General features: G+C 45.0%; 1 protein-coding gene across 9 annotated transcripts in view; it reads left to right on the top strand.

Annotated features, from left to right (window-relative positions):
* Positions 1–1816: 1816 nt before the first annotated feature.
* The window catches only part of RBM47 (RNA binding motif protein 47), an 86511-nt gene continuing 67128 nt past the window's right edge, over positions 1817–21199 (top strand). For 7 of the 9 annotated variants that reach the window (XR_015699732.1, XR_015699731.1, XR_015699735.1 and 4 more), the window contains exon 1: positions 3018–3106. Coding sequence is in view for 1 of the 9 variants with exons in the window: in XM_009474269.2 (XP_009472544.2) it covers positions 3078–3106 (29 nt within the window). In the remaining 8 variants the exon portion in view is untranslated. Of the gene's footprint in view, positions 2176–2660; positions 3107–13453; positions 13565–21199 lie in introns of those variants that run through there. The other 2 variants (XR_015699738.1, XR_015699737.1) reach the window with 2 other exon arrangements.

The raw sequence follows: 21199 nt of genomic DNA, 5'->3' as shown, positions 1-21199 counted from the left end.
CCCACATGCTGTAACACTCCTCCTGCAGCTGAACTGCCCTCAGAAAAATGTCAAACTCTTTCCTATCTTTGGTGTCTTTAAAGCAAACCTGTTTGAATCCTCCACCAGAAAAGAAGGCATGAACTGGCTTTCAGAGAGGATGTCGAATCCAGTCTGACCAGCACTGACAAGGATGTCTCATGGTAGGATAACTGGTATGGCTGTTACAATAAGAGGAATTTTTTGTTTTTCAGAGATACGTCAGTCAGAGGCGAGACCCACAAGCGCATGTGAAGAGTCGGTAGAACAGGCAGAGCTACACTTTTAGCAGCATACCTTACAGAAGTTGGCTTTGCCACACTGGTGCAACCACAGCTCTTGGTAGTATAGCAGCATCCTAGATGTGCAGGACAGTATATTCATATCTCTTTCAATTTCCTATACTATTAATTGTATTACAGAGACTCTCAGTTAGAAGAAGTAATCTGTACATGTTGGCAACCAAGTACTTCTGCCAGAAATGCCTATTTTGCTCCTCTAAACGGAGCAAGTGGAGCATAAGCTCTTTCTACACGAGATGGATTTCCTGGGGACTTTATTGGCAAACTTATTGGATGGAAACATTATGGAAAAGCCTTGCTTTAGGACAAATGGGCAACGTTTTTAAGGAAGATGATGCTAGAATACAAGAGATTTTTCTACCACTAAGACCCTCATTATTTGCTTTTCTGGACTATTTTTCCTTAGTGAATTTAACCGCATAAAATGTTTGCAGCTAATGCTGAATCCTCATTTTAATTCAAGTATTTGATGACACTTTTCCTGACAATTATTTGTTTATTAACACTGGTAAATTCTGAAGGATTTTTTTATACTTGATGCATTTGCTAAAACTGGACTCGCATCCCTTTATCAACTTTTGAATGATGATAGTTTGGAGAGAGCACACTGCTAACTTGAACTTTGCAATATTTGGCTGTGTGGCTTTACGTGTTATCCAATAGTAGTTTGATTCATCCGTTTCCGCCTGAAGCAAAACTCTCTTAGGGAGTCAAGGTGGATTTGCTTAGGTAAAACCTGTGGGATTTTTCTCTACTGGAAAATGAATACAATTAGAGAAATACATGTTTAGAAGGACAAACTGCTTTCAAACAGCATAGGTAATATAACAGTAACAAAGCAGCATAGTGTGTGCTCAACTCTGAATATTTCTTTCAAAAACTAAGAAGAATTAAGAAGAATTCTTAATTAAGAATTCCTAAGAATTAATTCAGAATAAAAAGAGTTATTTTAAAAATTAGGAAGAATTATGAAGAATGAATTTCTGTCACTAGCTTTAACCTCCAATATTATTTATTCTTTAAAGATTTAACTTGCAGGACTGCTAATGTACTGTTTGCTGGGAGCTTGCTTTGTCCAGCTGTCCTAGATGAAGATCCTCTGTCTAGTCATCAATTACAGATGTTAATTGGGGGGGCGGGGGGACGATCAGCTAATCAGTTGCAGAAACATCCTGCGCAGGGAAAGAAACAGATCAATCAGATATTTAGATCACTACTGGTGGTAAACGTTGTTCTGTTAAGTATGTGATGAAACATTGCCTGCATTAAGTTTTCCAACAAAAAAAAAAAAAACAACCTGCATTTGAACAAAAGTGACTGAAGGGAGAAGCTGAAAACTTTTTTTTTCTTTTTTTTTTGTGGTTTTTTTTTTCTGTTGCATGACAATGCAAGCAGGAATTACTACTTAAAAAAAAAAAATCTGCTGGTGTGTGCTTCCTGTTCCAGTTTGTTTAGTCACAAGTCTGAATTAGATCTCTCTGTTGGTTGGTTTCATTTACTATAAACAGGTCTTGTGCTTTGTTTCAATACATCAAAGCCCATAGCCAGGCACAGACAGGTAATGTAAAAGGGAGTGAGAAAGTTTACAGTCTTGCTTCACGGATTCTTTAAGCCTTCGAGACAATGGTCAGAGGGATCACCCGGAGGTTAAAAGAAGGCTTGGCTGGTGTTTTTTTTTTTATAAACTGGTTTCTCTTTTGTTCCTTTTCTAGAAACCACATGTAACTTTAGGTCAGAAAAGGGTAAAATGTGGCACTTCTTTAACCAGCCTTACCTCTGCCTTGGGGTAACTGGTTCGGGCAAAGGTGTAGGCTCCTCTCCCTGCAATGCTGACACCGGCGATGCTATCCTTCAGGTGAGTACCAGTGGTTTATTTGTTTTTCAAATCTCCATCCACCTGAAGGATGCAGATGACTGAGGAGGGTATTTTCTCATGACTGACACTGCCAAAAAAAAAAAAAAAATCACTGGTTTAGCCCATTAAAGATAAAAGGGAATCGCTCCCTCCCACAGCATTTTTAGTAAAGCTGCTCTAAAAGTTTGCTTCCTTCCAGCCTTTGCATCTCTCCAGGTTTCCCTCTCTCTTTTCTTCCTTTCTCTTTTTTCTTTTTTTTTTTTTTTTTTAATCTGCCCTCTTAAAACAACAGGAATGCTGCACTGGCCCGCAGCCAGCCAAGGCTCAGCGAGCAGGGTAAAATTTCAGTTCAGATTTACGGGAAGGTGTTGGGAGTAAAAATCTGGTTTGGTGAGTTTAAGGCAGGGAGTAGTCAAGAGACAACCTTGCTACTGTGAGTGTGGAGAGAAAGGGAGGAGGAAGGCGAGGGGGAGGATAAAAAAAAAAAACACCCAGGCTGGGGATGAGAGACCAATTTTTCCCCTGTCCGAGTTTCAGTGCGTGTTCCTGAGCTCTTCCAGCCTTATCAAGTTTGTAGGCAGAAAGTCAGGTCTGGGAGTGGAAGAGCTGCACGGTGCCGGCGAGGAGCTCAGCGTCCCGCTCAGCGCCCTGGAATGTGCGGCTTAGGGCAGGGGCGAGCAGGGGCTTTAGCTTAGCTGGTACTAATTGCAAGTTTTAGTGCTCAAAAACTCTGTTTAAAAAAAAAAAAAAAAAAAAAAAAAAAAGAGGCAAGAGAGGGGGTTAAGGCTGGGAGAGCTGTTGCTCCAAGCAGCAGTGTGAGGAGTTGCTCAACTCTCATTTAGCAGCGCAGTAGTAAGGAAAATGCATTAGGTTGCTGCCCCGAAACGTTGCCGTTGCTGCGAATGGTGCTGGGCGCTGAGGCGGGCTCCAGGTAGGTACCGTCGCTCTTCGGTTTGCTCTGCTCTGCCTCTGTCCTTACCTGAGGGTTTACTCTTCAGTGATGGGGTTGACAACGTAAGAGGACAGAAGTTCACTCAGAAAAGACATTTTAAAATATTTTTAGGGGGAAAAGGCAAAGGGAGAGGACTGCGGAGATTCTCGGTGAAGCTTCAGTGGCTCTTTCCAAGTGACAGATTTCTGGTGATTCTGAGGAAAGGTGACAGATGAGAGGCTAAAGCAGGTATTAAATAAGGACAGAGAGAGAAGTGATCTGCAGATTTAAGTTTTAAATTGAAAGCTGTATATTTCTCCATGTCAAAGAAAAACTACACCCTGACGTGCCAGGTGTCTTTGGAGGGATTGTTTTGTTTGTATGGCTGTTTGTTCTTTTTCAACATTTAAAATACTGTAGTTTGTGCAGAGTGCGGAGCAGTGGCACAAGTGACAGGGAGGTGACAAGTGGGCTCTGAGATAGGCTGCTGTCTGCTGGTCTGTTATAGCCATTAGCATAAGAATGGGATCTTATCTGGGAAAAGTTTCTGATGACTGTTTAAAATACATGTATTGATCAGGAGGTGAGGCATCTCCTGCACTCTGAGGTATGCGTGATTAGATGAGAAATACCAGGGAGTCTTTATTCATCTTAAAATAGCTGATTTTTTTTTTTTTTTTTTTAGAGGGAAAGCTACACAGCTCATTTCTTCTTAGGAATTTAAAATAAAACTTTGAGCTAAAGCCAAAGTATTATAATAGTTAAAGACGGGCTGGGACCTAAGAGATCACAAAATCCCTTCTAAATTTTATCAGCTCAACTGGGCTGACCTGGAAGATGGCAGGAGCGTAAGACCGGGCTGAAATGAACCGCCTGAGGCTAACATAAATTGGATATTGGTGCCTTTACGTGCCTCCTAGACTTCACAAATGATAATTTGGACAAGCCTGCAATTATTTTGTACCCGTTGAGCCAAGTTCACATGATGTGAGAGGGGGAACTAGGCGTCTTTCGCAACGGAGGAGGCAGCAAGCGGCCGGGCGCAGGCAGGCTGCCAGCGGGATTGCCGGCGGGCTGCGCGCCCGTCCCGGCGCGCCGCAGGTGCCAGGCCGCAGGGGTGAGAGGTCGCCCGCGGTGCGAAGCGGAGCCTGGTATACAGCTGGAAAACTGGAAGGCAACGCGCGCTCTTGGAGAGGAGACGGAGATAACGGTGGGAATACGCCGCTGTTTGGTGGCCGGCAGACTCATAGCACGAGTGCTAAAGGCTAACAAACTGCTGTCTGGGAGATAAACGAAGAGACAAACACTTTTCTTGCGCGTTCGTTCCCTCTCTCTCGTCACTCCCCTGCATGTTCCCGGCCCTGGAGAGTTTTTTCTCCAGGCTTGTTTTAAAGCCGTGCATCCCGCCGGGAGCTGAGGGCAGGTGCTCCCGCCTCGTCCCCCTGCCCGGGGAGACCCCTGCTCCCTCCCGCTTTCGGGTACCGACATCTCCTGAGACACGGGCTCCAGGCCCTAAGTGTTGTTAGGGAAATATTTAGAGTTGGCTGGCGTGTAAATATGATTGCTAATCATTTCTGTATGTCCCTGCAGCAGCCTGGGATGTGAAATCGTTGTTTGAAGTTTTAGAAAGTAAAGGAATGTGCAGCCTTCAATAAACCAGATTAAAAAAAAAAATTGAAAACCTTGGAATAAAAGTATTTAATATAAGCTGTGGAGATGGCAGAGCCTTCAGGGAATACTGTTTCAATGGCAGTTTGGTCTGAAGCCTTGACCCTGCGTGGCTCGCATCTGGCTGGCTTCAGCAGGGCTCTCCCTGGCACTGGGGTCTGCTTTTGGGGCTGCCCACGTTTGGGGGCCTTGGCTTCCTCCACGTGGCAGAGCCCGCTCACTCCTTTGCTACCACTCTGTGAAATGGTACACCCTCTTCTGCAAAACCTGTGAGAGCGTCTGACAGAAGGCAGAGGGGTTTGCTTTTGCTTGTTGGGATATTTTTTTTCCCACTGTTGGCTGTAACCCCCTGTGAAAATTAAGACCACTTGGGTAAAAAGCTGGAAATGATGCTTTTTTGGTAGCTGATTAAAAATATTTAATCCCAGCAAAATAGATGGTGATTCATACTTCTACCATCATAGATTTATTATTGGCTCGGACAACGTGAAATTGATTTTTATGGTTTTAAGTGTATACTGAAGTCCTGTTCATTGGGTTAGCAATGACATATTCAAAATTTATTAATATCCTATTTTTTTAAAGAGTAGCTAGACAAGAAGATCCAGGGGTTACTCTGGAGTGGGCATACAAGCACCTGTTGGTGTACCGTAGGAGGCCACAGCACTATTAGAGTGACGAACTCCAGCAGATGTTGTACTACACTGATAGGTGAAGCAATAACATAATCTTGACTTTTTCATTCAAACCGCTGGCCCTGATCATCTGTGCGTGGTTTCCCAAATCGACATTGCTCTGATTTATTGAGAAATTTAATAGGGGAAAATATGTGCTCTTTGTGAGGAGATGTTGCCAGATCCTATTCCTGTTGAAAATAAGAAATCAATGGCTTGGATGAATGTAAAGATTGGGTTTGCTTTGTAGCAAGGAAGCAGATGTGAAGGACTAACTAAGAAGGGACCACCTCCATGCCTGTGTATGGGTGTATGTCGTTGCCTCCTTCGTCAGGAAGTTGAGATCTCCAAATTACTGATGACCTAAACTGACAAATCCTTCCTTATATTGTAGTCGAGTCACTTTGACATTTATTTCATATGGGGATTTTTAGGTGCAATTTTCGGGGTTGTAAAATGGCTTCTGTGAATAGGATATTTTTGCATGCTGCTATAGCAGAAGGAAGGACTCTGACCTTTATCTTTCCCGTAAGAGGCCTAAAATAATATTTTTTTCTGCTGTTGTTTTTCGTTGGTTTTTTTTCAATAAAATGCTTCTGGGTACACCTAGCTCTTGCCAAGATCAGGAACATCTTCTCGGTAGCCTTGCTGAGACAATGCAGGCTTTGTATAGCTATGGCTGTTAGGGTTTTGGTGACACAGTAAACTCAACAGAGCAAAGCAACTTCTTAGTAACTGCAAAGCTGACTGCCTGGTATTTGAGGGCATTTTTGTCCTTTCCAGTCTTTCATTTGCCATGATCACAAGCAAGCTTTCATTTGAAAAGGAGAGGGGTTATTTATATTTATTTAAGTGTATGTTTTACAAAATATATGCAGAGTCTGGATTTTATCTTTTACCTAGCTTGGTCATAAAGCTAAGACTAAATCAGCACAGATGGGCTTATTTGGCACGAGATGGGAAGAAACTACAAGTGCACGAGAGTCCTCTACCAAGAATCACGATACAAAAGTAACTTTCAGCTATTTCCAAAGTGGACATGGCTTAACCAACCACTAACAACCAAAATGCTCTCTGTCCTGTTCACTGACATCGGGGCCATTGGCAGATTTACTCTGGAGAAGCACCACCCCAAGTGACGTAGCTCAGGATTTGCATTTGTGTTTTGGCCTTTTGAGTACCCAATGGATGTACTTGAGTTCTACCTTTGAAATAAACTGAAATACTGCCTCTGCATTTCTGTCTTTCATCAGAGAAACTTCGTCAGCTCCACCACAAGTCAGGGTGTATGTTCAGCCTGAGCAAGTTGAGTTCTTGGTAACATTAAAGATGTCATTAATTATCGCACGGTTATAGACCTGGGATTCCTGACCGGGGCGTCGCTGCTGCGCGCGTACCTGCTCTGCAGGTGGAGTGGAAGGACTGTCATCGCCGTGCGGGGTTTTTGCATTAAATACCTGGTGAGAGGCAGGAGATGGGTTAGATGCGGGGTGAAGCACAAGGAAATGGTGAGAGGGGCCAGCTGGGTACAGAGCAGGCAGTCTGGCTGCTGTTGCACTATTTCAGCAGCAAGGGAGAGGTTTTAGAAGGAATTTAGGAGAGATGAGCAAAGGTTCTCTGCAGTTGTGACCAGGGAGGTACTCCCAGGGAGGAATTACAAGGGAAAACAGAAAAGGTACTTGATGAGAAGTATAAATTAGTTTCAAAAGCTGCAAAAGGCACCCATTTGTCACTCAGCTCTGCCTGCCTGCACAAGCGCTGTGTGTAAGGATGCCTTATATTTTATTTGTTAGGGAATGGAGAGCTGGTCAACGGAAGCACAAAAATGAGTGGCACACTCAAAGCATCAGGCTATGAAAATGACCCTTGTAATAGCATTTGGAAGATGAAACAGTGGATCAAGATTGCAATTACAAAAGCAGAAGAAAGGATGTCACCATTACTGAGATAATGCGAGGGTGAGCCCCTGGAGAAGTGCTTTAGCTATGAGGGTGGATAGAACAGGCAATGTCTTGGATGTGTAAGTGGCAAGCATCAACAGATCCTAGCTGTACCTTGAAAGCAAGGCTGCCTAAATAAAAACTGTGCCTGGTCTGCAAACAGAGCAGTAATTGTCACTGAGGAAAGGAGGGAAAAGAGATTTCGAATATCCCTTGAGAGTGGGGGTATTAGGGACTCTGTTTTATCCATGTTGAGCTGGAAGGAATGGCTAGGCTTTCAGCAGACAGTCTTTCAGAAGACAGCAGAAAAAGTGGGTGAGGGGCATCAGCTGGGCTGGATACTGATGGGAAAGCAAATTGAAGGAAATTGAAGTATACAGAGAATTTGTAATTGAACTTGGTAGAAAGACGGGGGTTAAAAGCAAAAGAGAAGTCATCAGGGTTGATGGAGTGGAAATCACAGAAAGGCTGAATGGTGGGACATAATGGGGGAGGCTAATGGATGGTGCTGAATGGGACCACTTGAAGGTTAGTGCAGGGGAAATTCAGCAGGAGAGAGCCTGGAGTCTGAGCAGTGCATGCAGAATAAACGGCCTTTTTTATGAGTAAAAGAAAAAGACCAGGGCAGCAGAGGAAGGGAATAGGTGAGATGGATGCAACATGATGAGAGGGTGATATGGGTCATGAGCATAAATCAGCAACAGTGAGAAGAGGAAAACAGAGAATCAAAGAGGAAGGTGGAGGGCTTGGGTGAAGGGTTTGCTGTCTGCAGGGCTGGGAGGGGAAGGGAGTGAATGAGAAATGAGAAGTAAGGGATCCTTGTAAAGAGGAGAAGGAGGGAGGAAGAGGGGAAAGATCAACCCATTGAGCATAGCCTGATCCTGGTTAGGGAAAATTTGAGACAGAGATGCTTCATTAGGGTTTGAAAGCCTTGCTGCTGAAGCAAGGAGGAGGTTTCAGGACCTGGAGGGAGGGAAGTATGAAGAGACTGTGGCTAACTGAGGTCTTTAAAGCTGGAGTGTGTGCTGGAGTGAGAAATAGAGGGTGTGAGGACTGGACAGGCAGCACACAGGGTGTGACTGCGGGAGCTTTCAGGGCTGGAGAGGGAGGAAGAGCCAGAGCTGCAAAAAAAGGCACCAAAGGCAAGGAGGGAAGATAGAGTCAAACACGAACATGCATGCAGGGACATGTCCTCAAGAGGTTTTTTACAACAAAAGAGCACGTTCAGCTCACCTTAATAAAACATTCACATTATTAACATGACTTTAGGCCATGTCCCCATCGTGTGCATGGTTTTGGCAGTAAAATTCCTGTCGGCTGTGTATGCTGCAATTTCACCAGAGTTCATGCACTGGTACCCACATCCTAATGTAAGTGCTAGTCCTCACAGGGAGCATTTCACTGTCATTAGTATTCCTGTTAAAGATAGCACTAATAACGTGCCTGAAGCTTACAAAAGCATAGTTGCAGGTAAAGCTGCAAGCAGATAGATTTCATGGGTGGGTGTATTCAAACTTATGGGATTGCAGTACAGTCTGTGGATCTCGAAGACTGACTTTGTCCTTTGCTTCTTGGCCTTATGAAGTGGGCAAGAAAAGACCCACCTTGTCTGACTTGCTGAATACACGTTGGATAGATGGGAAGCTGGAGGCATCTCAGGTTGGATTAAGGTGATCTGAGCGTGCCTATTGTTGCTGCCCTCTGTGGCCTCTTACTTAGTGTTTACGAAGTAAACAGGGAGAGGAGATGCTGCTGACGAGGTTGTCTGCTCACCCCAAGCACCCAGGCCCAGGGTGGCTGCAGACATACCCGGCAGTGCTGCACAACTCCAGGGCCCAGGAGCAAGCTTCGACCTGGGCACGGTCCAAACAGGCCACGATTGTCCTGCAAGGAAGGAGAAAAAAAAGTGATTTTCATAGAAGCTAATTGTGTTGAGCAGTAATAAACAAAAAGGCTTCTACGTGCCTTTTCCACATACTGAAGTCCAAAGTCTCGCCCTACCTGTGTGAGTCACGCAGGTCAGACGGTATGTGTGCAGAATAAATCTTCCCAAGCGCCACAGGGGTGTCGAGGGGTGTCTGGTATGCTGGGAGGGTGCTCTGCCTCCTGTTGCAGGTGATCAGTGGGAACACAGTCCAGGACGAGCAGCAGCTCCTGAACACACTCTGCTCCTCGCTGCCTTGTTACGTGCCAGCCTGCACCCCTGGAGCCCTTCCTGGTATTGGCAGGTCTTTTCTCTGACCCATGTTTTACCATGGGTATTTGCAGGTCCTTATTTGAGGTGCTGAGAAGATCAGAGACCATGTCTTCCCACGTTCAATTTTTATTTCTGTTGAAAATCCTGGTTTTCTGCAGGTATTCGTCTGCAAGCTTACATTCCTGGTAAGCAGCAAGACAGACTGACAAACAATTTTAGTTTTTACTGTCTGCTGACCTTATGAGTCTAAGTAAGAAAATTCCTGTCGAAATTCCTGTGCAAATTCCTGGCCATTCTCATGGCCACCTGCCTCGCGAAAGTTTATCAGCTCACTGTCTGGTTGATATATGGGGGACTGTGTAAAACCTACAGCTCTGAGGGATGTGGAATGAACTGCCAGAAGCCCTGGGTGAGGGCAGTTAAGTATTGCTAAACTGGAGGCACTGGTGGCCTTGGCTGTTGGCTTTCTCATCAGAATGAGAAAAGCCCAGGGCAAGCGGCTGTTTTGCTCACAGAGCAGTTCCAGGGCTTTTTTTCCCTCAAGCTACAGCATTATCTGAAGTTTCAAGGGTGGCTTTTTGATTCTCATCATCTCCCAAACACAGGTTTGTGGTGGTGTGCTAGTGGGAAGAGAGGCACCATTAAAACACAGCAGGGATTTGAGAGAGGTGTGTTACCCGCGATCCTGCTAGCCCCCGGGCTCTGAGGTTGCTGGGAGCAGGCTGTTGGCACTGTTGTGGTGTCCATCCCATCGGTAAAGCAACACAGCGGAGGGCTGAGCCTGTTCGACCAGCCTCAGCTTGTGGCTTTACCAAGGAGGATGAAATCTGAGCCAGATCCTGGCATTTCCATCTGTTGATCACTGAGCTTTAAAAAAAAAAAAAAAAAAGAGAAAGGAAAAGAAAAGTATGTTACTTATATTTGTATATTTATATAAATATATAAAAATTCATATTTTTTTATTTTATATATTTATATGTTATTGCACTCCTTATGCAAACAGTAGCCTTTCTTCTACAGTAGTATCGGTGATCACTGACTTCAGTGAAGTCAGTAAAAGTGCTCTGTACCTCTACAGGCCCAGGGAACAAGGCTTTGGTAAGCTTAGCTTTGCAGCTGTTTGGGGAATACCTTGCTGCTTCTAAACAGACGTAGGCTTCTCTGTATTTGGACGCAGGTATCAACACAAATCAGTCTCAGTGCTGGATTTTTAATTCCCAAAGCACTGTCAGTCAGCTGTCAGTGTTTAGTTACTGTCTTTGTCTCTGGCTTAGGGGCATGATCTTGATGGGATCATTTTCCCTCACTGTGCCATAGTTTCCCCACCAATAGACAGGAAATACATATTTTTTTTCCTCTCCTCTTGTGAAACACTAGAAATGCACTCTTGAGGAGTGCCATAGGAGATAGGCTGTTAAAGAACATATTGTGTATATACAAGAGGTGATAGGGATGCACCTGCTTCTAGCAGGAAGCATGTCTCCCTCTTTATATTTTCTAATAGACACAGCAGCTTTTTCCAAATAAATAAGTCATGTAAAAAATACAGGGTCTCCAAAGAAAATGAAAGCAAAGCTGCTGCTGATGCAATCTGCTTACCTATGGGCAGTGTAATAAACTTAGTTTTATGAAAAATGCCATGTATCCGTAAGCCTAGAAGGTTAGATTTGCAATAAAGCTTCATACTGATAATAGTGAAAATCAGTTAAAGGCCACAGCCTTCTGTGAATGGTGCAGGTACCCAAGGCACAGACTGCACAGGGGAGTTGTAAGCTGGGGTGTAAATTCATAGTATCTTTGGACACACCTTCATGTTTTTAATATGTAGGCAACTGTGTGTTCTTTTTTTCTTGTACTCCAAATTAATCAGAAAGGATCCTGCTGTAGTTTGGGAGCTGTAATCGTGCTACCACAGGGCAGATATGAGGCTATCTGTCCCCATGCAAGTAGTTGTGCCCTAGGAATACCCACAAACGGGTTGGACAAACCCTTTCCAGAGCTAAGGCCGGTGCAAAGAGGATTAGATAAGCTTGCTAGTTGTTGTTGTGCAAGTTTCTTTCTGAGTTCTGGGTTCAAAGCAGAACTCGGCCAAAACCACAGGATCAAAATTCCTTTGTGGCCAGACTCCATCCATACAGTGCAATACAGCAGTCAGCCTGCAGCGTCTACCACTGACTCACTGCTTCCCCATCCTATGATGTCCGCCTTCGCCTTCCAGCATGGGTGCCTGTTTCTGGGGCCTCCACGCTCTCTGCTTCCTCTGCCTGTGTCCATCAGTGAGTTTGGGTCCGTGCCCGGGAATCCTGGAGCAGGATGCATGTTTGCAAGGATGCAAAGTGAGGGGTTGCTGAGCAAGGGTCTGGAGCGCCAGGGCATACGCAAGCCAGTTCAGAGTGCTACACAGCTGGATGCAGAGATGCTAGTACCATGGAAAAGCAGAAGGGATGAACCCCCTTCCCTGCCAACGTTGGGAGCTCTGAATGGCATGCAAGGTGAAGGAACTAGGCTTTCATTTTCACTGAATTTCTACATTGTTCAAATCTGGGTTCCAGCCCCAGTGCCAAAATGCAGGAAGGGCTTAGCTTCTGTCTTACCTCTGACGAGGGGGCACTGCCTCTGTGTCTCCTAAAACAAGCACTGTAACATGAACGATGTGAGATGAACGGCATTTTATTGCCTCTTCTATAGATCCAAACCATTTCTATCACATTTCCTCTTCGTCTAATCTTATCTGTTCTGTGTTGCAATCCTTGCTGTGCTTCCCTATTTCCAAATCAAAGCACAATCTTTCTGCAAAAAATCTGAAAGCTGCCTCCATTTTGAAATGCGTCTTGTTTTACACAAAGAACATTAGTTGGTTGTTAACTCATCGGTTTGTTAATCCTTACCTGGAAAGTAACTGATGCCAAAATCATTGCATTTTCAAAGCTCTTGCAAATGTCAATCACTATTGAAAAGGTTTCTTCTGAGTTCACACATACTATTGTGTGTATATGCGCAATAGGGTGTAGAACAAGCCAGGCAAGAAGCAAAAAGTATACGAATGACTGGTTTTGCAAGAAAGGCACCGGTATAAAGCTTAGGAAACCTGGGTTCACGTCCCTGCCTTGCCACACAAAATGGCATGGATGAGTTAATGACGGTCAAGGGGGTTGTTTCTGGTTGCTGTGGATATCTGCTCTGTAGTTACTGATCTCTGCTGGTATAGCTGAACATCCCATCAGGTTGTAAGGTCTTGCAGCAGGATCTTCTATGGCTGATCTTTGGGGAGCTATGGCAAATCTCTGTTTTTTTTCTGTGTGTTTCGTTTATGCCTCCATTTTGATAGGGTTGGGCAGCTGTGCACGAGCAGTTGTGCTGGGAGAGCCCCTGGGGAGGGATGAGGGAAGGTGCCGATCAGCTGAACACCTAACCCAAACCTCCGGCACCCGCTGGGCTCCCTGCCTCAGCTCCCCTTCCTACACTGTCCTCAGCAGTCCCACGGCCCTGGGGCAAAGGGGCTTTGAGAAGTGCTGCTGGTGCTACGCAGGTCTTCATAATCGCCAATGGCGCAGGCCATCGACGGAGGGTGGGGAACTGCCCAGCAGGCTGCGTTTCATGCTCCAGCTGTGCCCCTGTGAAGCGAGAGCGAAGTCCCACTGCCAGAGCGGGTGAGCAGCACTTGCTGTGAAACCCTGGGGCTGGGGGAGATCTGGGAGTCCCCAGGGTGCCAGCTGTGACAAGTCCCGGGTTTCTGCTTCGGATCACAGCTTTTGGAAAAGCAGTTTGAAATGCACTGCTAAAGGGCCTGTAGCTTTAGTATTAATAAATACATATAACTGTTGTAGCCCGCTCCAGAAAAAAACTGTGCACGCAATATAACCTACAGAGATCTGGGACTGTAACTACTCCAAGCGCATCAGACTTTGCATCCCAAAGTTCCCATTGCACGAGGAAGAAGACAGCAGATCTGGTTAATAAGGATGCCCTGCGTTTTCTGGTAGGAGACTTATTTTCATTTTCTCCTAATTTTGCAAAGCTTTAAGTCCCTGGATTGAAACATTGCATGGCAAAATGTCCGCCTGAGGCATGTGAATTGTTCTGCATTTGCCTGGGTAGAGGCCTGAGAGTCACTTAACATAAAATGATTTGACCATTTCTGAAAATCAAAGTTTGAGAGTTTGCTCTTTTCAAATTTTTGCAACCTCTTCCTAGGGCAGTGACTTGACCTTTAGCAGGGAAGTGGGTCTGGTGCAGAGGTACCCAGATTTAAGCAGGATGTAAACCTTTGAAAATCACAGTTTCCATGCACTTAGTGGAGAGTTCAGCTTTTAACATCCAAGTCCCAGAAACCACTGTTCACACTGTGTATGCTCCAATCTGAGCAAGACTTTAGTTGCAGGTGTGATATGAGGCGCTCTGCACCTGAGCTCGAGAGCAGGATATAGGGCACCTAAAGGTAAAGGGAGCAAAGAAACAGGCACTGGTATCCGACAAGGGTGGGGAGGGAGCTGGGGGCATGTCGCCCAAGGAGCCTGGACAGAGCCGAGCTGGAGCACTTGGGGTTGTGAATCTGGGACTTTTCCTGGCACCACCTTTCCCTCGGGAGGCTGGAAGGAGCCCCCTGCTCCTGCCTCTTCCCTCTCCTGCTGCTGCCGCCAGCAAAGGCCAGGCTGGGCTGCTGCCCTGCCTCTGGGATTTACTCAGTTACTTCGTGGAGCAGAAGTCTGTGCGGTAAATCTCATGTGCTACCCCTCCGGGTGACACAGGCATCAGTAGGATGCCACATGATGGAATTTGGGGTTGGGTTTCAGTTTGCATCAAAAAAAAAATACATAAAAGCTTTGGAAACAGTGCACAGACTCAGAAAAAATATGAAGTGTGTAATTCAGATAGTGCCAGATTTATAGTCTGTGCAATCCTAATTTGCCTTCTGGTATGTATTATTATAGTATGATTCTGGTTTTTTGACACACTGTTGATTTTTTTTGTAGGATCCTTCCCTTTCCCTTATACCATGTATGAAAAGCAGGGTGGTCAGTGAGCAATTTACTTTAGGTATTTATTTTTTTTCTCCTGCTGTTCAGGATGTAAATGGTTCATGCTCTTGCATTTTTTTGCTCTGAAGAGAGATTTACTACTCTTTGGCTTTTTAATGGTGTTCATCTATAGTATTTAAATACTTCACAAGCGGTAATGAGATAATCTGCACAACAAGCATTTGATATTTATTTACTAAAAAAATAGGGACACAGAATGTAAATTAAGAAGTTTACCATAGTTTTGAGCGTACAATTTATGATGTCAGGGCCAGGCACAGGTGAACTTCTTTAGTTAAAAGTTGTCTTCACTGAAAAATGTGCTTTAGGATTAACAAGCTCTAGCTATACATTTATGTCAAGCTTAGCAGGTTATTTTGGGTGAACAGAAATAAACATATTCAAATAAGTTGGAGTGTTATTTCCACATTTTCCAAATAATGCAGCCACTTTTTTTTTTCCTTTAGAATGACATTTCATTTAAAAATTTGACGAAATTTAACAATAAAAATGAGGTAGAGAACGCAGAAATGAAATGTTTGCTTTGGGGCAAAATAAATTGCCTTCTTTTTTCTTTTTTTCTGTACTTCAGCTAGCAGTATGAGTCAATTGCACTGCTTGCCTTATGACTCTGTTTTCCAGAAAACTTCGTTTTGCTTAAGATCCACATTTTCAAAGTGCAGTTCCCAGCAAGATCACTTGCAGCTCTAAGCGCTCTTTACTTCTGCAAGCAAATTGCAGATCACAAAATGTTCCCACCCCAAAATAAGGAAGACGCAGTTGATGACCATCTGTACAAAGCTTGGTTTAAATTAGTTGGCCAGTGATACACAGGATCCATGTGCAGAGCAAGGACCGAAAGCAGTAAGCAAGAGCCTGTTTATCTGCCTTAGCTACAAGTTCCCCTTTCTCACAGTGCATCAGGCGCCACGTCCCCTCCGACCTCTCCGGGAGGGTGGTGGGGACAGCAGCCGCCATCAGTGCCCAAACCCAGCTTCTCTGCTGGAGCAGGGCCACCCTCTGCACCGCACAGTGAGCAAAGGAGGCCACCGTCTCCCCTGAGGGTCTGGGGCAGCGCAGGGCCCAATTTGCAGCACCCAGCTTCCAAATATTGGGTGCTCCAGGGGACCTCTGACCCTTCTCAGGTGGGAGCAGCACATTGCAGTGCTCACTTTCCCATGCACGGGTCTGCAGCATTCTTCCAGCCCCACGCTGGCACCTTCATCTAGTGAAACACAGGGTTGAGGGCAGTGGTACTTCTTGGAGGGTACCCAGGCAAAGCACCACAATGCTCCAGTCCCTTCTGGACCGGAGAGCCTGTGTCAGGGTGTGTGCCCGGGGGAAAGCGGCTGGGGTGGGGTGGCACCGGTCCCCTGCTCCTGCATGGCTGGGGAGCTGCAGGGCTGGGAGGAGAAACCACAAGAAGAGGCATCCTCATCACCAATGGCTGATTAGGTTTTGGGCTGGGAAGGGGTAATCCTGGGATGTCGTGTCTGCACCATGGCCCGCTTCTCTCTTTTATCCACATCCCTGCATGTCCATTGGGTAAAAGAGGTAGGAGTGAATGCTAGCTTCTCATGGGCGGGAGTCACCCACGCCCTGAATTTCACTGATTTAGTGGCTGGTTTCAGGTTCATTCTGGATGCAATGGTCCCACACACATCCCCACTGGCAGGCTGGAGAGCTAGTGAGCCCGGCCCAGCAGGGCAGGTGATTAGCATCTTGCAGGGCTAGCCTCTTTCACTGACGTTGTTACAGCTGGAAAAAACAGCCTGTGGAAAAGATAAATGAGGCTGGTGTCCTTAGCATGATAAGAAAGGATAGGAGGATAAAGGAGGAAGAGATTACGGAAGACAAAGTGAGGAGAGTGCTGAGGACTAGGACTTTGCCCTTGCTAGATCTCTTCGCGTTAGACTTTTCCTCGCTTAGGGAATACGTCCAGCACAGCTCTGACTGCCTTATTACACCTCTTCTAGAGATCTGTTTAATAAAAGTGGTTTGTAAAAGCAGGGGTCCAATGTAGCAATCTACCTTGCTAGGGTGTTTGGCTCTCCTTTTCCTGGTGGATGATAATTGCAAGTGGTAGTTACCTGGAATTAAGCTGTTTTCAGGCAAGGAACAGGACATTGGTAGGAGACCGAGATGATGGGACTGTGGACTCGGAGGAGCCCGCTGCACAGTGCTGTCTCTCTGCTTTTCACTTTGCCTTCAGCCAGGCTGGGGCTGAGGCACAACAATGCAAGGGGGCTGCTTCCCCTCCCCTAGAGCCATCCCAGAAGCCTCAGTGACTTAAAAGGTGCAGGATCAGAGCCTGAATGCATTAAGTGTCCCAGCCAGCGTGAACTGGCAAAGATTCGATTCTTTTAATGCATTATTCTGAAGCAGAAGCGGACGAATGAAAGATGCCCATTGCACTGGGTATGACAGACACTGGAGAGAAAGGCAGCCGCTGGTCAACCAGCTTGAAATCCAGAGTCAGAAATGAAGCCCGCAGAGCAGCCTCCCTCACGCATAGCAAATGGCTGAACATAAGGATGAAACCTACTGTCCCAAGTAGGCTGAAACACGGCAGATCACGCTGCAGCCTTCATTGAGCAAGCCCACATTGTGAACATGGTTATGAAAACTAGTGGGTGGATGATTCACAAACAGAAAAAAGGGCCAAAAATAAAAAGCAGAAGAAGAGTTTGCACCCCTCTAATAGGGGACACAGCATTTAAATTCTTCTAACCCGGTGTGGTAGCGGCACGTTCCCTTTCACGCACCTGCGCCCTTGCTCGTGGGCTCTTTCTCTGTTCTTTTTCAAGGTCACCGGCTTTGAGGAGGACCTGCAAAGCATGACGATAGCTTTATAACATGATAGTAACTTTTCAAAAAGTGCAGGACTGACGTTATCATTTCATGTCTGCCCATTCTTCTGTTCATTTAATGAGATGATCATAGAGAATGCAAGTCACCTTCTTTTCGTCTTCAAAGCTTTGGTCAGGTCTACAGTGCAAGTGTTGGCTGGCCCAGCTGTGTCAGCCAGATCGTATTTACTCCTTCTCCCTGTTCTGCTCCCCAAACAAACAAAACTAAGGGTCATACCCAACCACCTTACCAGGAAAACCTCCTCATGAATCTGCAGTTGTACTGGCAAATGCCCTGCCTTGGGGAGAATTTATTTCACTTGGGGGTGGAGGTCCAGAACAAGCTCTGCTGGCCAGATTGTGCCTATATAGGTTGTCCAGTGGTGCAAGGTACAGGGAAAATACAGCCTGCATTTTATGTGAGCCACTGCAGCCTGCAGTAGTGACCATCCTGCAGCAACTCACAGCTGCCTCGGCTGTCTAATGGTGGCAAGGAGAGCCTGTGTCTGCACTGGTTATGCCTAGTTACTTGAAATTGGTGAAAATCAGCACGTGGTTCTCTGGCTTTCAAAGCTGAATTGGCATCAACCCCCTTGGAGATAACATGCATTATTGTTGTACTTGAGCAGGTTTTTTTCCTTTTTATTCTCTCTCTGTTCGGACTTGGATTTAATATTCCATCTCTCCTTCTGTTTTGGTTACTCTGTGTCTTAGTGCTTAGAGATTTCCTGCCTGTATATTGGAAGTTTTTAATGAAGAATTTCAGCAACACTCGGAGTTACCAGTAAAAGCCCTCTGCAGATTTTGACAGAAGAAGGAGTTATATGAAATTACTTCTAATCTCTTTATCCTTGTCACACCACTCTGCTATGCAGTAATACACCAAAGAATTTCCAGAAAGCAAAGGCTGGCGACTTACAATACCTACCGACTTGGTTGAAAAAATAAATAATAAAGGAATTGGGAGGTGAATTCAATCTGCTGCTGTGTTAGCTGGGGGACAAAGGAGGGGGAAAGTGGAGAGAGAAGGCTGGAAAAAGTAAATGCTTTCTCAGTTTAAATTTTTTTAAAAAAATAAAACCTTGAGGCCAAGCAAACCATTTCCCTCAAAAGTCTAGATCATGTTCTGAAAGTTAAAAAATGAGGCGTTTTGGTTGACTTTATCATGGCAGCTATCAATGGCACATTGTTAATCCCTGTTAGAGCGGCAAAGCTGCAAAACAAATAACAGTATGTCCTTGAGTGCACCAGTTCTGTGCCTGACAGGTTTTCATTTTTCACCCCGTTGCATAATGCTGGCATGCACATATGACACGTAGCGTATGAAACTTTCTGGGTAGGGCTTGATCCTGTCTCCATTCAAGTCAAGGGCAATACTCTTCCAGTTCTCAAAAGAGGCAAGGTCACGGCATGTGCTGGAGCCGACCGCAGCCCGACTGGGAAGCCGGGCAGCAGTATTTTAGAGTAGGTCAGCTGTGTCCCACTGCAGTCCAATCCCTCATGCACTTGTGCAAGGACTTACCTTTTGAAATCCCATGGCAATTAATGGCTTTCACCACTGGCCTGCTGTTTTCTCAGATTTATTTCCTTAAAAGAAGAAAAAGAAAAAAAAAAGGGAAAAAGAAAAAAAAAAGGGAAAAAGAAAGCGAGCTATTATTTCCTCCTGAGATACACAAACACAGAAAACAATATATTGATTTTCTTGTACTCTGTGTTTGTCAGTCTTAGCCAGGCATTTTGTGTAGGTGTTATGTGATTTAAAAAAATAAGATGAAATGTGGGTGGGACTGAAAATGCAGTTGCTATTATTCATCTATTTATGCCATAATACACATGTGATCAGGCTATGATCTTGTGCAGCAGCCTAGGAACCTACAGATTGCTTGAATCATCCTTCTGTTGAAGGGCCAGGAGATGTGTTATTTAATCCTTCTACTAGATCAGCAGGATCTGTATATACTAAATTCGTATTTCATACCTACAGCCAGCATCAGCCCACACATGTGATGAAACATCAGCATAGAAATCCATACCTGTACTTTTTTTCCCCGCAATATGCAAGCTCATCAGGATTCCAGCTGGGGAAAAAAACCTGTGTAAACAGCACAGTTACCAAAAAGTGAAGATCTTGTAAAAATAAAACTACTTGTATGTTTGGGTCAAGTTTGCAAAATTATCTGATCTGTGTAAAAATAAAAATTCCAAGGAAAATATTTCCACTTTTCAATTTGGAGCACCTTAAGTGGAAACTGTAGGAAATTTTAAAGAACCACTACAGAAAAAAATCAAACTGAAATTTATTTTTTTATTTTGTTGGAAAGACAAGAAAAATAATCTTTGTTATTGCTGTTTCCAGGGTCAATTTGTGATAGAAAGAAAAAAGGTTGTTTACACACCTCTGCTTTTGACACTTTCACCTTCCCAGAAAGATTAAAGATGTGGCACTGGCACTTGATGGCCAAGCCATCCCCAGCCGGTTTGAGTAGGAAGCTTTTACATGGGTGTTTAATCCTGAATGCTCTTTCGGCTCTGTGGAAACGTACCTTTGACAAACGCAGACCATCCAAAAATATTAGGTATAGATCCCTTATCGTGTTTTTGCAGGCTCAACCACATTCCTGCTTCCATAGAGAGCAGTTCTTCTAGCTGCAGGCAATACAAACTTGTTGCAGTGCTAATTATTTGATCATCTGCCTCAATATTTCCGATGTAAAAGATTTCTTTATTTTGGTTGTTAAAGGAGTAGTTTGGTTTTCTATCTCTCTTCCCCATTAGCTACATGTCTGCTAGTAAATTAAACGTGCCCAGAATCGCTCCCTGGCATGGAGGCTGATTGCCTCCAGAGGAGGATGCTGTCTCACCCGCCAAAACCGAGCGGCTGCACCCAGACTGCGTGTTAGGAACGATCCAGAGCTCATCCTAACTCCCGGCCTGCACCTGGGAGAGTGGTATTTGCCCTCTGGTTTGGGCGAGGGGTATTTAAATGACGTAGGCCCAAAGTGTGTCAGGGGCTGTTCTGACCCTTAAAGGATGCAATGGGTTTCCAGTGCCCAGGAATGCTCGCTAATGGGATTTAACTTAATTTACTTCTGTAGAGGTAGTTCTTACCTCTCCCTCTTCCTTATTGGCACTGATCAGCACAACAGCCTTCTTTCAGAGGCTCCAAGATCAGGTGTATACTTATTATGTCCCCAAGCAAAGTATTTACATTCAAATAAAAGTATAATTAGTGCTACCAGCATTAGCAAGTGTTCTAGAATGAGGCTGGTAGGGGAGAATGGAGCCATCAAGCTAAAACCCTGCGATCCATGGGATGTCTGCCCGGGAAGAAGCAGTGAAACAAGGCAAAATGACAGGTAGCAGCAGATGCTGATGGTGAGGGCTGCTGGCTGCTGCCTAACCGAACAGTCTCACTGGGAATAAAGTCCAGAATTTCCGAGCGGGCATATGAGTGTGTTTTCAAAGGGGGAGGAGGAGTCTGGGGGCTCTCATGGCCTGTTTTTGTTGGGTTCCTTTGGGAGGGAGGGAAAGTTTGTTCAGCACAAATATGTTGTTGGTCTAAATTCCTTTTTCCCTAATCTGTCCTTACTGGGGATGCTATTGCAAGCAGTTCCTTATTGGTGGAAGAAAAGAGTTGACTTCTGATTCTCGTGGAAACACAAAAGAAGCCGATTCTTTATAACCGAGACCCCTGGAAGGACGGGGTGGGAAGTCATTGAGAGCCACTGACTTCCCAGCTGGTCAGTA

Source organism: Nipponia nippon, unplaced genomic scaffold, assembly GCF_047370975.1.
Source record: "Nipponia nippon isolate SJK-2023a ecotype South Korea unplaced genomic scaffold, ASM4737097v1 scaffold_6, whole genome shotgun sequence".
NCBI lineage: Eukaryota > Metazoa > Chordata > Aves > Pelecaniformes > Threskiornithidae > Nipponia > Nipponia nippon.
This window is presented reverse-complemented; position numbering and strand designations above follow the sequence as displayed.